Raw genomic sequence first — 16942 nt, forward strand, 5'->3', positions numbered from 1 at the left:
TTTTTAGGACATTTAATTTTCAAATTGTGCAAAAAATACAGAACTCATCCTAAACTTGTATAAAAACAATACAGCCAAGACAAGGGAAACGTATTCACACATTTTAATTTTAATCTCACTGCATAAAGGAGTTTGATTCAAAAACAAACAAAAAAAATCATAGTATTTACAGTTACCTTACCTTTACAAAACCTTTAGCATTTCCCTATAAAAATTCCCATATAGAAAAGACCTAAATGCTTAGCGTAGCGATAGGACTGAGGTAGAATAAAGAGCTAGGAAGTTGGAATATCCGAGAAGGAAAACATCTGCAGTTAGTCATTTTTTTCTTGGTTTTCACAACATCTTCTGTATCCTCAAGAAAACCAACAGGTGAAGCAACAAGGCTCAATGGTACTATAATGTGTCAGGTGTGTTTTGGGAGCCCAACCAGTCCAAAATGGACTTTACATTTGTTTCCATTCATTAGTTTGCACAGAATACTGATCAGGGCTGCACCAAATTCAACAGTGCCTCAATCCAGTATAGTGACAGACATTACAGGTATCTCCTGTGTGTACTGCATAGTGTCAATTGTTCCAAAGTGCTTAAGTTGTAGTTTGATGATATAAATCTTTAACACATTCACGCCATTCAAATTGTGGTCTAGTTTCTATTAAAAAAAACTCGTTCCGTACCTGAAACACGCAACACATTCAACTGTCTAAGGTGGGGAAGGGGCAAATTTAGTATTTCATATATAAAACAGAGACAAGAGAAATCAAGAGATGAGAAAAGCACAAAGCAATTATAAATATAAAATGAGATATTGTTGTTTGTTATTATAAACATATCTGCTGTCTGTGACTGAATAAACCCACAATAATACCAACATTCAGAAGGACCATCTCCTCCAACTTTCCAGCTGTCCTTCACTTGATCACCTCCACATGCTTGGCACTGAAACAACACCAGACTTCCTCTGGGAAACATCATTTCCCTCCAGCAGTGCCTGCTGCCTATAAACACTTTTATTTGCCTCTCCTTCTGTGTGCCTGATCATTTCTGGTCTACCCAACAAACAAAACCTCCTCACTCGTAATAAGCACAGCACTTAACTAATAAATGCAATTTAGACTTCGATTTGGCTTCACAGTCTAAATGTTCAGAAGCAGAAAAGCAAATATTATCCTGGTGAGCATGGGAAGGCTGTGATTTTTTTTTAAAATCTGAATAAAACATAAACATGTAAATATATTGTACTCCTTATCAAAAAACAAACCAAATATCATATATTCTGTACACAATGATTAAATACAGTGTGATCAGTATACATTCCTGTGTATGAAAACTGACTTATATTTGTAATAAGAACATCAATGTAAACATAATACTTTCTGTAAAACACATCTAACCTAAAGATTCCAGCACCAGCTGTTCAATGCATTACAATATATAAAACATTCTGTATTCACAGATTATATATGTCTAGGAAAAGATGGCAAAAAATAAAATACAAGCATGTCAACATATTGGATGATGTTTACTGGGTGACTTTTACTGTTTGGTAACTATGGGAGGGGAAAGTGTCCATCAGTCTGCTTGGATGTTGTGATTCCACTGAAGGCACTGAGACAGATGAACAGCTGTGGTATCCAACCTGTGGCCCTTCCTGCTCTTCCAGGGCAGCTGAGGTGACTCTGTTGGTCTTTGGACTTCTGAGCTGAAGTCTCACTGCCTCACAACAAATAATCGGAAGGAGCCACCCTCTGTGTTGCTTTTGCTGCAAACAGACAATACAAGAAGACGTGAAATATGTTAAAGGTCCACACTTCTAGTGCATTTTTTTAAACGTTTTTCAGTTTCCAAAGCGCTTTACAATGTGTTTTTCATCCAGACACTTACGCACACACTCATGCACCACTGTGCTGCCACGCATCGGGAGCAAATTTGGATCCAAAATCCTGCCCATGGACACTTCAGCACATGGAGGGGACCAGAGATTGAACCACCATCCTTGCCATTACCACTTAAAATGTACTAATAATCCCCAAAATCGCTCCTATGTAAATTACTCAGGTATAATAACATCTTTAATAACATTACACAGTCTTAACTGCAGTGTTTAGTCTTGTTAGGTTACTTTTATAAAGCCATTCTTAATCCTTTTAACTGGACGACACTTTGGTGCAGTAGCTGTTGTCATGGATGTGCTGTATAAAAACATTGTCTTGATTTTTTGTGACTTGTTTTGCTATTTTACCTTGTGTTTGTTGCATGTTTGTGATCTCAGTTATTTGCTAAATTTGTTTTCTATTTTGCCCTTTGTAACTTTGCGCTATATAAATAAAGTTATTATTCTTATTATTACTTTGAATACTCTCAATTTAGTGTGTTATTTCTACAAATTCAGTGCAATTGTCCATCCATCCATCGATTATCTATACACCACTTAATCCTCATTAGGGTCGCGGGGGGCTGGAGTCTATCCCAGCTGACTTGGGACGAAGGTAGGGGACACGCTGGACAGGTCGCCAGTCTGTCACAGGGCTACATATATAGACAAACAATCACACTTGCATTCACACTTACGGGCAATTTAAAATAATCAATTAACCTCAACATATTTTTGGACTCTGTAAGGAAGGTGAAGAAGCTGGAGAAAACCCACACATAGACAGAGAGAACATGCAAACTCCATGCAGAAGGATCCTGGGAAAGCCGGGACGCAAACCGGGAATCTTCTAGCTGCAAGACAAAAGTGCTACCCACCACACCACTGTGCAGCCCCAGTGCACTTGTAAGAAACAGAATTAAAAAGAATCTACAAAGCTGAAGCAGCAGAGACTCAGATATGTTGTTATTTTCGTGCACCTTTCAGTCAAGTTAAGTTTAAATGACTGCATCTTGTTATCCAAGTCCTCTCAGCAGCCAAATCCATTAAAAAGTGTGCAATCATGGCACTTGCAATATCTTTGGAAAAAACACTCACCAAATGGCACATTGGCTGGATGACTCACCGCTGCTGTATTTCTAAATATGACTTTTCCAGCTACCGCACGTGTTAAACTCGATGACTGTAATTAGCCCATTAGTCAACAGACCTTGAAGCTCTGCCATGATCAATAATCATGATAGACCGGCGAGATTGGTATCCGATCACAGATAATTGCCCGTATAGGAAAACACTGACTAAGTGGCTGACAGCATTTCCATCCCCGAGTAATTGGATAGGCTGTGATTACTTCCCCAGCAATAGAGTGCAAAGCAAACTGCCAACCCTGCCATGGTGTTGGCACGCTGCACGGAGTCTCTCTCACAGCCATTTATTGACCTCCTATCCCACTGCCCTGACTGAGGCCTTCACGGTTCTGCATTAGATTTCATAGAATCGGACTTGCACTATTTTTGGCCACTCAGCACTTTGCGCACTCAATTGAAATGCCTGGGCAAAGCAACCAAAGATCCCATGTGTGGCCCCTCCACACACCAAACCACACCATTACTCTTACAACCCCATATGCCAGCAGAACCGACCACAAGGGCTTCCTCGCCTCAGTCCAGTCCACCGGAGCCGGCCACAGACAGGAGAGTGATTTGAGGAGCATGGTGTGCATGCAGGGAACCCGGTACATGCAGAATTACAGCGGACATAAATCAAAAAGAGGACACAGTGAATAAAAGCACCTTTCTCAGGCATGTTACAGATTCTCTTGTTAAATTTATGCGTCTGATTTCACTACAAGGCTCCATGTTTTTATTTCAGTTGTGTCTCAAGGTTTTCTTCCTGGTCAGATATTAAAGCCTGAGTGAAGCAGTGCAGAAGATAAATATTATCCTGTATGTACACATTATGTAGACTCTGATGTAAAAATCTGTTCCCAAATGTGCATAATTATTGGGAAACATAATTGAACTTTGTGTTTTCATGTTGAATCTTTACATCTTAGTCTTGTGAGCTGTTTCGGGGGATTTTTTTTGTGTTCAAGGCTTCTCTGAACTGCTGCCCACATCTCAGATTTGTTGCAACCTAATTGGTTTGGGTTTTTTTGGTCACTGACAGCTGTTTTTCCCCAGTCAGGGGAAAATTGGGCAATCAAAGATTAGTGTGCAGGATTAAGGAATGGTGATATCATCATCCTCCTACTAGTAGCTCACCGGGTCCTTAGTAACATTCATTAAAAATATTGACACAGGAGGACAAGTTACTGCAAATCAACCTATAGAAAGAATGATTCATCAAATAGAAATCACCTGGTTGATATTTGGAGGGAAAAAATGGCTCTTTAGGCTGATAATTAGGCAGACTGCATTTAAGCCCCAACACACCACCTGCACACCCACACAGGCTTGGATAAAGATCCCTTTTAATGACTGTATGCTTGTGTTTCTCTTTACGCTCATGTTAACTTTGCAGCACCTTTTTTCATTGTTGACCTCATGCTAATCCCAACATAATTGTAATCTGCTCCAAAAAAACAGAAAAACACCTGCAAGGATCTGCAGGGCTTTAAAATTCCCTGTGGGTGGGAGACTTACTCGCTCAATTTACTGTCATGTGGTTGGTGGATTTGGAAAATGATATTACCAAATAATACCAAGAATAATTAGACTTTAGAATTTTGAACCTGACTGAGAATAAATAATGCTGCAGGTTGTACTCCTCAAAGTGCAGCTGCTGATTTCAAAACCCACTGGGGCTTTTTCCAAGTAATGTGTTGGGATTTTCCCAATGAAACAGATTAGTGAAGAGTCATTACTTTTGCAATAATGTGTTTCTGGTGCGCATATTCCCCTAATACTTGCTCATTACAACTAAGGAGGCTTTTCAGCTTCACAGCTGCCACACATTACATTTAAACATGCATGTTTTCTTTTCTTAGACAGAGCTTCTCAGAAATATTATTCAGCAAGACTTCAGGGAACCAAATCTAAAGTCATATTTGTCTGGATTTCAGACTTCTTCTAATGTTCCATTGGTAACTATTCGACATCGTGCTTGACCCATTTATCTTAGTAAGAGTGTGCAACTGTCTTCGTCTGGGAAAGATAATTACAGTAAAACCAGGTTACCACAAACACATGACCAGTACCTTTCAGATTGGATGCCATTTTTCAAGATTCCAGTGTAGCCCTTTCTCTTGTCCAGTGGCAGAACGTCGACTAAACCGCCGTCGGCTTTGATCACCCCTGCATGGATGGCTGATCTACAAATGCTGGAGCTCTGTGAACACAAAAACAAAGTAAACACAAACCATTATTAAAATTGTCTCACAGTATAAAACATATTTCAGTAACACACAGACACACATGTCAGTAAACACACTGACTAACACACAAGGAGTGAAGTCTGAGCCAGAAGTCTGGCTCCAGGGCAACAAGCCATAAGCTCTTATCAACAGACTGCAGTAGAATCATTCTTTTCTAGTCCAAACACAGATCACACTGTCCATACGCCCTGCCAGCGATTCCAACCAGACGGTTTATGTCTCATGTTTAACCAACATTCAGCTTCTGCACCACTGTAGAAACAAATTTGGGTGCCTGAGATTACCAAACATTCCTTTGACCGTTTGCTATGAGCCAGTGTGCTTGCTTAAGTGTCTCTTGGGAGCTTGTGATCTGTGCCCAGCTGGACGTCATCAAGGGTCAGTTTCATCCGAGGTGAAGCTCTGGTAAACTCAGCGTTCACCTCCTTTGACTGTGCCAACTGGAAACTCTAAAATAAGCTGCTGGAGTAACATGAAAACCGTCACACTGTGCACGTGATAAGGTCAGTCTGAAGGGTACTTTGCTGTGATTAATCCACTGTGGACATGATTTAGGTGATGTGAAGTAATGATCTAAACCAGCTATTTCTATCTCTGAGATAAGGCAATTATGAGCCACTGAGTGGTCAGGCCCCATGCATGGTGACGCAGCACTGCCAATCTGTGGCCTTTCTAACCATCCCTCCCATTTTCTGTAAGACTTATTCATAATATGATTCAACACCTTTCTAAGCAACCCAAACATTCATCAGATCCACACAAGGGAGGACTTAAGTTGTGATTTATAATCATTTATTTTATTATCAAGTTTTTGTTTTTGAAAGATATACAATATAAACTTGTATTACGTACATCTGCATAGATGTTGTTTCCAATTACAGGTGACCAGTAGGAAGGCTGCATCTTGCAGTCGGCTGGACAAGAAATTCTGAGGAAAAAAAATGACAATAGCATAAATTTACAGCAACAGATAAGAGTCATAAACAGAAACATGATTTTTTTTCAGTCATTGGTAATAGTTTACTTTGATACCCGTTACTTAGCATTTAGAAGCTACTAGCCGCTGGTCCTTTACCTTATCAGTGATATGTTTGATTATTTATCAGATTGCCAGTTTAAGTTCTTCATTTTAGTAATATGGAATAATAAATTGGTTAGTTTATTGGACGGTGGTTTTGGTGTCTTGTTGTAGTTCTGCCTATTTTTTTCTCTATTGTTCTGCCTGAATTGCCTGGAAATGAGTTGCTAATAACAGGGATGGTGAAGATAGATTTGCATGAATTTGTCCATACAGTGAGAAATAGCAAAATGGAGCATGGAAGAAGTAGGTAAGAAATAGAGAAGAATACTTGCTGACATATATATATATATATATATATATATATATATATATATATATATATATATATATATATATATATATACATATATATATATATCAGCAGTAACCAGATAATACCATTGCTATTTATTCAGATTTGCTTAAGATAGTTCTGTTGAATTTCCTGGGTTTTATGTTTTTCTTTTGTCTTGTAAAGAGTTTCTTAATAAATGCCAACTTTTTCCACACCTACTCTTGCCTAAAAACCCACTTCTTTAACATCCTTTTGAAGCGTCCTGGTCATAAACCATTTATTAGGTATCTATAAACTGGTTTTGAATGCTTAATGGGGGAGCTAAAATATTTTAATATAAATGAACATGTTTCATCTGGTTTGACAACGCAGCAATCAGATAACTATTTATGCTTCAGTAAATGACAAAATGTTGGATGTGTGACGGTACCTTGGACAGTGTGAGTAGGGTCTTTTGAAAGGACAGATTTCAGCCACCGTAGTGTAGCAATCAGCAGTAATTTCTGTCACAGAGAGAGAAAAGAAAATCGCTTAATATACCTAGTCTCTGTTGGCTGACTGTGCGAGTCTACATACAATCATGACTCAGAGCTCTTCTGACAGAATGATGCTTCACTCTTACCTTCCACTCTGGACACCACAAAGGCATTGCCAGGTTTATATTTGCTGTAAAAGACATTAAATTGTTTAGAAATCAGAAAACCACTGGCTGTGAAGAAAACCCCTTATTGCACAAAACGTGAATCATAGAAGCAGGAAAATGTGTCTCTCAAGTGTTGCATCAGCAAATGAGATTTCAGCCTGTTTGAGAACATTTAGCAAAGCAAATATATCTACCTCAACGACTCGATGCCATTCTTTGTGGCTCTGACAAAGAATGGAAACTTCTCCGTCCTCGTGACGTCGACCACGCCTCCATTGTTGTCAATGGCGCCAGAATGGATGGCAGCTCGGCAAATACTTGATTGCTGAAACAATAAAAATCTAACATTTAATTATGGATATAAATTACAACATGCTGCACAAATGCAAGATGTTTGTTAGATGTTGGAAAAGCTTACCACATCATAAGAGACGGTTCCCCAAACTTTCCCTTTCTTGTTGAGACAATTTGCAGGACACTTAAATCTGCATTCAGAAGACAAGACTAAAGTGAGCCCATACGGGAAAGGAAGCATATATTCTGTGCACATTTATACAAAATGAATTTTACATTAAAATTCAAACCTGACCTGTTGCAGGTTGCTCCTTTACACTTATCTCGCAGTCTAGTCTCACACTTAATGTTGTGAGCTACAAGAACAAAGCAACAAATTAATGCAAAGCACAAAACGTGAAATTTCAAGGTTATTTTGAATCGTTCCTGTAGCTACCAAGGAAGGTGCTGCTAGGAGTTTTTGAAGGTGGTGTCCTGGGTGTGGTGGCCTTTGGAGTGGAGGGCTTGGACACTGGTTTCTTGGGAGCAGACGGTTTAGGTTTGGGGGCCGGTCTGGCAGTGGTACGAGGTGGCAGCGGAACCTGAGGCTTCTCCACCTCGTTCATGTCCTCAGTCTCTGAGCGCTGAGAGTCTGTAAATGGGTAAAAAGTTTCAGTTCGGTATTATGTTTAATCTTTAAATGAACGATGGAAATCTTGTGGGTGCTCTCACCCTTGTAGCACAAGTTATTTCTGCATCCTCCCCCAAAGCTGGGAGGGCACTGGGAACAAGGGCGGCCATGCTGATATGGGGCCTCTCCAATCCAGTTGCCCCTGCAGAAATAATGAACAATGGAAAGCTTAACAAAGGCAGACATTAATCATCAGTCCGTCGTCACAGACCACATGACTTTGTTATTACTTCAGCAGTCTTTGCCCATGGACAACACTCCTAAAAGTCATTAGTTCCACAAACTAATAAAAAAAATCCACGTTGTCTGTCAGGCAATTATATCCTGTGGGCTGTCTGGACAACAAACACCTAATCAGCTCTTATTTTCTTTCCTTGTGCTTCATTATTATTATTTTTTTTATTCTCACTCCTGGAGGAATTTTAATGACGCCAATATGTCATGCAAATGTCTTGGACAACTAGCGTTACATATCTGCAGTACAACTATATTAGGAACACACACTGTAGCACTGGCTAGCCCTGCAAGGATGAGGAATGTAAACAAGAGTCCAGAGACCAGAGGTGTTGATGAACAGTGGAACATGGAGGAATATTGATCTTACTTTGGGGAATAGTTGCACACGAGGTAAACGGCATTCTCCCATATCTCCCCCCACACGTTCATCTTTGGACACACATGCACAGCACAGCCCACTCGGCTGGTGGTTGCCCAGACCAGCTGTGAAAAGGGAAATAAATGAATGGTTAGCACATCTAGTTTCTGAATGAACAGACACACAGGAAAGTAAAGTATTGAAATTGTAGCACAGATTTCTTGACTCGCTTTCCTCACAGTCCACAGTTCAAGCAGTGATTCCAGAGGAAGCACCTAAATTGGCAGTTACAATTAATGGGTCCACTGGGACTTCCTGGTCTGCCTGGTTTGTTATTCTGGCTCAGTTAGATTCTCGTCACGTGAACTCGGTTTGCTCTTTGTGACACAATCACAAGCATTTTCATCATCCAATTAAAGCTCCAGCTGGAAAAAGCTGCAGTTTTTAATATCTTAACTCAAAGAAACAGGAATCAGTGTAGGCCCATAACTGTCCAAGGTAAAATAAAACGGCTTATTAAACAGAAAGCTGCTGCAGTGGTGTTACAGATGAATGATGTGCTGTTTGACGGGGAATACGACGCAGCATATTCCAAAACTTCTCCACACTTTCCTCCCAAACGTGCACTCTCCCTCCTCAGGAATGTTCATCTTTTTCCTGGGACACTTAGAGGCCACTGGAAGCAGTGAGTCAGCACATAGACTCATGTGTGCTGAGTTCACAACGCAATCAAAGGTAGTTCTAGTGTGTGACTGACAGTAGTGGCAAATAAAAGGCAAAGAGATGGTGATGATGCTCAGATTTGGAACTGTCTCCTCTCTGCAGCATCTTTAAAAGAATCCAGGTCAAGCAGTGAGTGATGTCTGGTGTGTCTGGAAATGACTACCAGATGGCAGCGATCAGGTTTCAGGGTGAAAGCACAAGGAGGAGTCTGGATGTTTCTGTAAACTCATCCCAACAGCTACACAGTAAAAGTAGAGGGGAAGAGGAGGACGGCTCACCCACTTCTGTTTCCTTTTTGACTGATTTCTTAATTTTCTCACCCATTTTCCTTTTCATTTTCTGTCACCACACTCTCTGCAATTCCAAACTTTTCTGCTTTCTGTAATAATCGATCAGATTAAGGGCTTATAGCTCCCTGCCAAATGCTTTGCAAAATTGGTGTTTCATCAGTTAATTTAATTTAAATGGTCAACTTCACAAAATGCAATGCAACAGATGGTGCAATAGAACCAGAGTTATATATTTTTATTCTTTGTCCAAAGATGGCATCTAATTTACTTGCAATGGAACTCATTTAAGTGTGTAATGCACTTTCATGCAGAGATTTACTCGTCTCACCTGGGTGTAATGGGTGCACATTGGCCCAGAACAGCGTTCTGGACACCAGGGATTGCACTCATGAGGGTAGGGATAGGTGTAGTCTTTCACCTCATCGTACCAGGCCTGGACATGGAAGGCAGGTGAGCGGTACCTGCAGAGCAGACACACACACACAAACACAGACAGACAAACAGTAGGCTCAGTCACAGGCCATCCAGGTATCGAGGGCAACAGGGAAATATCTGAGGGAGCTGCCAGGTGCTTTGGCCAGACTTGAGAAAGCATGAACCTCCCTGCTCCTCCCCCTCCCTGCAGTCCTCAAATGATGAGTCTGAATTTGACCTGGCACACAGAGTGGCAGCCCGTTCCCTCCATAACAGGGGAAATCCAATCAGCTTGAAAAAAAAAATAGAGTCACAGCAAACCTAAACATGGCTCCACAGCCGAACAAATCAGTTCTAGCTCTTTTTATAAACATCTCTTTTTACGGTATTGAAAAGTGCTGAGCTTATAAGAGCAGAGTAGAGGGGGAGTGGGAAAAAAGAAGGACTCTACATGAGGGTTTGCTGGCACAGGAAGAAAAGAAGGCAACAGGGAGGGAGGAATGGGGCTGTGAGAATGAGAGCAGATTCCTGGAAGGGCACCTGCTGTGATCGCCATATGCTGTTATACACAGAGGTCTACTGTGTCTGGTGTCCACTCACACACACACACACACACACACACACACACACACACACACACACACACACACACACACACACACACACACACACACACACACACACACACACACACACACACAGACACACAGATACACACACACACTCATACAAACATGAACTTTAATACGCTCGCACTGACTAACACTGTCCATGCTTATACTTCATGCATATGGACCAAGAAAGGAGCAGTTCACTTCCAGATATGTTTGAACAGTTGTTATATTTTCCTTCTGCAAGTGGACACTCATCACTTCAGCTAACAGTTCATGACTTCCTCTCGCAACACTCACAGCTCAGAAAGTACTTACAGTAATGAAAAAAAGAAGGACAATGGAAATTCAAATGACTGGCTGATTATATAAGAAGACTCTTAAAAGTGGAGTCAGCAGTTCTGGAGAGAGATTGTTGATATTTAACTAGTTTGCATAATTAGATCGTTTGAATGTGCCAGATTTACTGTCCCTCACTCTCCCTCTGCCCCCTTTCCTCCCATTTTCCTCCCCTCCCTGCTGGTCACGAGTACAAACATGCATGAGCAAGAACTTGCACATTCATATCATTTTGAATACTGAACATCAGTCAAACACCAAATGGACATGTTTTGTTTTGTTTTTTTAAATAAATGTTTATACCTATTATAAAAAGCATTTGGAAATTATTTATTAACTAACAATACAGCTATCAGCAACAATGTATATACAATTTATCAATGCATTCTAATCAGAAAGTTGTAATCATATAAGAAAAACTGTGTTCATGATAAGTATTTTTTTTAATTCCTTGAAGTCAAGCATCATAATATTGTTTTCACACTGATACTAAAACTTTGCTAACAACGTTGGCAACATGCATATTGATACTCAGTTGTTGCTACCTATTTACCCATTGTTAAAAATTAAGCCTTATGCATTATATTGCTACCCAAAATATGAGTGTTATTGCATCTCACCTGCCCCAGTGAACTGCCAGGTTTTGTCCAATAGACATGAGCAGGTCCTGAGGTCCGTGATCCCATTGACACTCCTCTGCCCAGTGAGTAGCAGAACGCTCCAGCTCATCATCCCAAACCTGCACGCATAACGACTGGTTTTTCAAAAGGATTTCACTTATTTCAGACACAGATGGGAAAACGTCACAGTCACCTGCTGTATCAAGTAGAATCACGTTCCGACTCGGTAAATAACTAACCACAACCTGTTCGAGGCTTCTGCTGCTGCACTTCCTTCCTTCCCCGTTAGCTGAAACTGAGCTGCACACAAGTACAACATTAACGCTCGATGGTGACATTTGAGTGGAGCTGCTGGCGCCTGGCCCTGGTCCACTACAAATCTCCAGCAATCACAGCTGAATTATCCACATTTCCTGAACGGGATTCTTTACAGCAGTGGAAAGGAGGCTGGAAAGCAGAGAAGACACCTGACTCCCAGTGTGGAGGGTGGTGGGGGGGCGCTGTGAGGGGAGCGAGGCCTGCATACAGCGTGGCCCCTCAAAGTACATCCCCTCAGTAAATTTCCAGCCTTTTGGTGGTCGCTGAAACATGCACACACAGACACCACTGTAACCCCAAACACCCATACACTAACACAACACACACACACACACACTGCCTGTTCACTGGAATTTGAGAGAGCGGAGTAAATTTACAGACACTTTCCTCCGCACTGTAACCACACTCCAGAGACACGCAGGGCCACCACTGCTTCTTTCAACTTCATGGACCACGTGGATTTCAGTAGCCTACTGTGTGTCTCAACAACAATCCCTCTCCTACTTTACCCATTAACCTGACACGCAGTCCCATAATTTTTCCCCCTCTAGCTTTATTCTCCCTGTCCTCCGTTGACCCTCCTAAACTCTCCTGTGTTCTCTGCTCAGCCGTTTTGCAGGTAGGACAGAGTCAGCATTATTATCCTCCCTGTAAAAGAGCGGCACAGCAGGCTGGCAGGAGCTCGCCATCATGACTGCATGTTTCCAGCAGAGAGAAAAGATTGTTTTTATTGCAGCAACACCGGCAACTCCGGGCAGAATAAAACCTTAAACCCTAATTACCAGCCTCGCTTCAGTGCTCATTGTTGCTGACACATGAACATTTCTCTTTGAGGTGGAGCCAAAGATGGTAACTTTCAATTATGTGTGTTGATTAAGAGGAATACAAGTGAAATATGTAATTGGGGTAATGGGACATGTCTCACCATGTACTCCATGTTTGAGGCAGTGGGATAAACGCCGCCCCTCAGCTTGTTGTGCAGCTGGAGGATCTCCTCACGGTCCGACCAGCGGATGGCTCTTCGGGTCCTGTCGCCCGAAGTGTTGCTGCCGTTGTTCTGCTCTGCATCCTCCTCATAGCGGTTCAGCAGCTGTCTGAGCTCCTTAGAGTCGGGCAAGAAGAGGGAGGCCGAGTCCCTGATGCACAGCAGCACGAGGGAGAGGACGAGGAACCAGGTCAGGGCAGCGCAGGTCATTCTGACACTTGGTCTGTCTGGGTTAGACGCTCAGACTACAACAGACAGTGGATTTCGTGTAAACGTAGCTCCTCAAAGTCCCCAACTGAACCTGAAGGGAGGAAATGTTTAATGAGTATTTCCCCACTGTGTGAGTCAACAAAGCAGAGTGCAGGTTACAAAATATGGGGGTTTCACGTTGCTAAAGGAGTGTACGAGATGTTTCCTCTGACAAAGTTGCCAATTTAACACACACACACACACACATATATATAAACACAGAAATAAATCTTCCATTAACACCCCTCACCGGATTGATTTTTTGATTGCATTGGGATATAATGTCGACACGGAAAGACGTAATTCTGCATGCTTTTATTGTGTTATGTTATTATAACCAATACCTGCAGAGAGTCTCCTGTGATGGTGAAAATATAGTAAAGTGAAACAGTGTCCAAACTCAGCAGGTAACTTTTTACTCTCGGCTGTTCAGCCTTTTGCCAGTTTATGACTCTTTATTAGTTACACTAATAGAATCTGATGCAATCCAACACAACTGGCCTGCAATAAGTCATTCCTTTGAGAAGCTTTGGGAAGCTTTGTAGTGGAGTGGATTATACTGAAGGGTGATTCTAATATTCTGCCCTCCAGTATTCTCCCCTCAGTAAAATCCATCACAAACTCCTTCTTACAGTCTCAACAGTGGCTGCGAAGTTGATCCAACTCCTCTGATAAAGTGTAAACAAAAGCTTAGGACTCACATTCTAAGCTTGCATCAGATGGCACAGGTGCATTGAATAAATTGGGGAACATGTATATTATAGTATGTGATTAAATCAAACTTGTTTCAGGCATTGTGATGCATAAATGTTTGTCTTGCAACATATTGTGCATCACAGAATTGCCAACATCCTGATACTGGCACTATTTTGTGCAACATACTGTGACATTATACTGTTGCATTGTCATTCTATGAGTGGACCTCTGATTACCAACCTCAGCATTTAAATGTCTAAAATTTAATATGCCTTTGTCTTGTTTTGAACAGCTTCAATCAGCTCAGCATGAACACAAATATAAAATGAACTGTATAATTAGGTTCTCCTCCATATCCAAATGATGAACTGTGTCTAAGGTCAAGATTCTATCATTTTCAGATTTTCTACCATGTAATAATATAACCTTAACAATAAACTGAGCTTCATGAGTAAATATAACACTCACTTTGTTTTGAACTTGTTGCACCACGGTGCACTGAGAAGCACTGCCTACCTCTACATCCTGACTGTCTCCGATTGTTTTCTAACCAAACTGAGCAGCAGGATCAGACACCGAGAAGGGAGACCTGAGTTCAGGTTGACAAGCTTTCAACTAGATGAACTGTCTTCGGGCAAAACATTGCATTCCTGACACATCCAGCAGCAGCACTGTGTAACTGACTCTGTATCTGACCTCCCTCTCAAAGGCAACAAGCAAGAGGGAAGATTAAAGCTACACCAAATATCACAAACTTTCAGAGAGAGAGAGAAGAGGAGTCAGTGAGTGTGATCAGAGAAGAAAGAAAAAATAAACCCAGCTCCAGCGTGCACCGGTTGCTCTTATCCTTGAATCCCTTCACCTCTTTGCCTTTGGCTGAAAAGACAGCTCGAGGTCTGGCACCGGCTCTGTGTCAACATGCTGTGCCAGCTCTGGGCACTGTGAGCCAGCGGGCAGCCCAGGCACCACACCCTTCTGCTTTCCATGTGCCCCGTCTTCACACTGAACCTCTACCAGCTTCTCTGTCTGGGCCCTTCTCACGGCTCTCATGAATTTTATACCAGAGTGACAGACAGAGTGAGCAGAAGACACACGTTCATATCCACATCGTGTCGATGGGAACTTTGGTCCTCTCTGCTGCTGCTGCTGCTGCTGTCTGATGTGAGGAAGGACTGACCTCCTTCCTACCTCACCACAAGGCTGAGTGTAAACAGCAGCTCATGGCACAATGTGGATTGTCTGATTTGGAAATATTTTCACAGTTTGCCTGTTTTACTTTCTAAGCCAAAGAATCCTGTAAATATTGGCACTTGGCCAGTTTTACTTTTGCAATCTTTTGCCCCTTTAACTCTAAAATCAGTGTATCTTTGAAGGAAACATGGATTTTTTTTTGTTGTTTGTTTGTTTCAATAGATAACTTAAAATCTAACATTTATTTTGAAATGTAGAACTTTTCCTTTTGGCTCAACAGATTGTATCCTGCACAGAGTATTTTCCACCATGGAGCTGCTGCTGCTCCTCATTGACATTTCACCAGTGAGGCTGCAGACAATGAATGGCACAGTCTTGGCAAAAGCCTCTTTTAGAGTTGATAGTGTCATATATTCATACTAGTCAAATAAATCACGAAGATGAGAAAATGCACTCGTCATAACTTGTGCACTTCCTTCTGCAGAGTGATGTGCATTAAGTACAGGTGATTTTAAACCCATTTGATACCACACTACATATGAAAGCTACAAAACAGTACGTTGCAAATAAATGCGTCGCCTTGCTCACCTCTGTCTTCCTCTGTTTAGTATCCAGTTGCTTGAATATTTCGGTCTCCTGTGCGCGCTGGAGAGCTGTTATTCCCTTATGACAGGCTGCTGCTGCTGCTTGTTGGCGGTGTTCCTGAAGCACATAGGAACTGTGTGACTCCTGAGCAACTCCGAGAGCCTTATATAGAGAAGGAGACCCCTCAGGACCAGAGGAAAAAATTACTGTCTCTCCTCACTCCCCCCACTCGCCAGCCTCCCTCCCTGAAGTAGGCTATGTTCTTGGCACCGCAGCGCGCCGTGTGCGCAGACTGACGAGCCGCCTAATGTCAGGAGGGAAACGACAAAGATTGTAAATCAGCAGCTTGTCAAAGGAGTCAGCGGCGGGCAGTTAGATCTGCGTCTCTGAATCACGCTGGGGCGACAGTTGTTACCCAGATGTGTATCTTCTGAAGCGCGCATCAAACTAAACAAGGGCAACAGAATGTTCAGAACGCTGATTGTGGGTCACTATTATAAGCTGCTAGCATGCAATATTTGGTATCTGTTTAGACATCATTTATGAAGAGACAAATAAATTGTAAGTAAAAGGTTTAATAATGGGCAATAGATCAGTTATTAGTGCTTTATAAATGACTGAATCTATTAGTATATTCACTGGTTAGAAAATGGTTGTGAAAAGTTAATCATCCCATTATAAGCAGGATTCCTGTCATAATTAACCACATTTTCTTGTTTCTGGGGTGATCATGTACATATTTGTCCACTTATGATTAATTCATTTGTGATTCTCTGCCACTAACCTTAACAATCTTTCAGTACCACTTATAGAAATTAGAGATATGTTGAAATATGACTGTAAAACCAGTCTTATTCAGTCCCCAGAGCTTCTAAATCAGTGTTGCTCTTTACTTCCACCACTCCCTGAACCAGACAGGGGAGTCAGAGGGTCATACAAGGCAGCACATCCAAATTCTACATTCCTACCGAATACCAAGATTACAACTGCACAACAACGAATCAGAAACTAATGAATTCTGAAATGCTGCAATGATCCACATACTGCAACTCCACATACTACAACTGCACAACAACGAATCAGAAACTAATGAATTCTGAAATGCTGCAATGATC

The 16942-nt window shown here is 41.6% G+C and overlaps 1 protein-coding gene across 1 annotated transcript; it reads right to left on the reverse strand.

Moving 5' to 3' along the window:
* Nucleotides 1-88: 88 nt before the first annotated feature.
* crispld2 (cysteine-rich secretory protein LCCL domain containing 2) lies at nt 89-16052 on the reverse strand. The gene is made up of 15 exons (XM_023266688.3): nt 15831-16052; nt 13047-13407; nt 11804-11922; nt 10148-10280; nt 8816-8931; nt 8253-8353; nt 7978-8172; nt 7837-7897; nt 7666-7732; nt 7442-7572; nt 7227-7270; nt 7035-7107; nt 6102-6177; nt 5073-5203; nt 89-1762 (listed from the first exon to the last, which is right to left on the reverse strand). The coding sequence occupies exons 2-15, from the start codon at nt 13314-13316 to the stop codon at nt 1711-1713; spliced, it is 1569 nt and encodes a 522-aa protein (XP_023122456.2). The 5' UTR covers nt 13317-13407; nt 15831-16052; the 3' UTR covers nt 89-1710.
* Between the last annotated feature and the right edge of the window lie 890 nt (nt 16053-16942).

Source organism: Amphiprion ocellaris, chromosome 1 (assembly GCF_022539595.1).
Source record: "Amphiprion ocellaris isolate individual 3 ecotype Okinawa chromosome 1, ASM2253959v1, whole genome shotgun sequence".
NCBI classification, from domain to species: Eukaryota; Metazoa; Chordata; class Actinopteri; family Pomacentridae; genus Amphiprion; species Amphiprion ocellaris.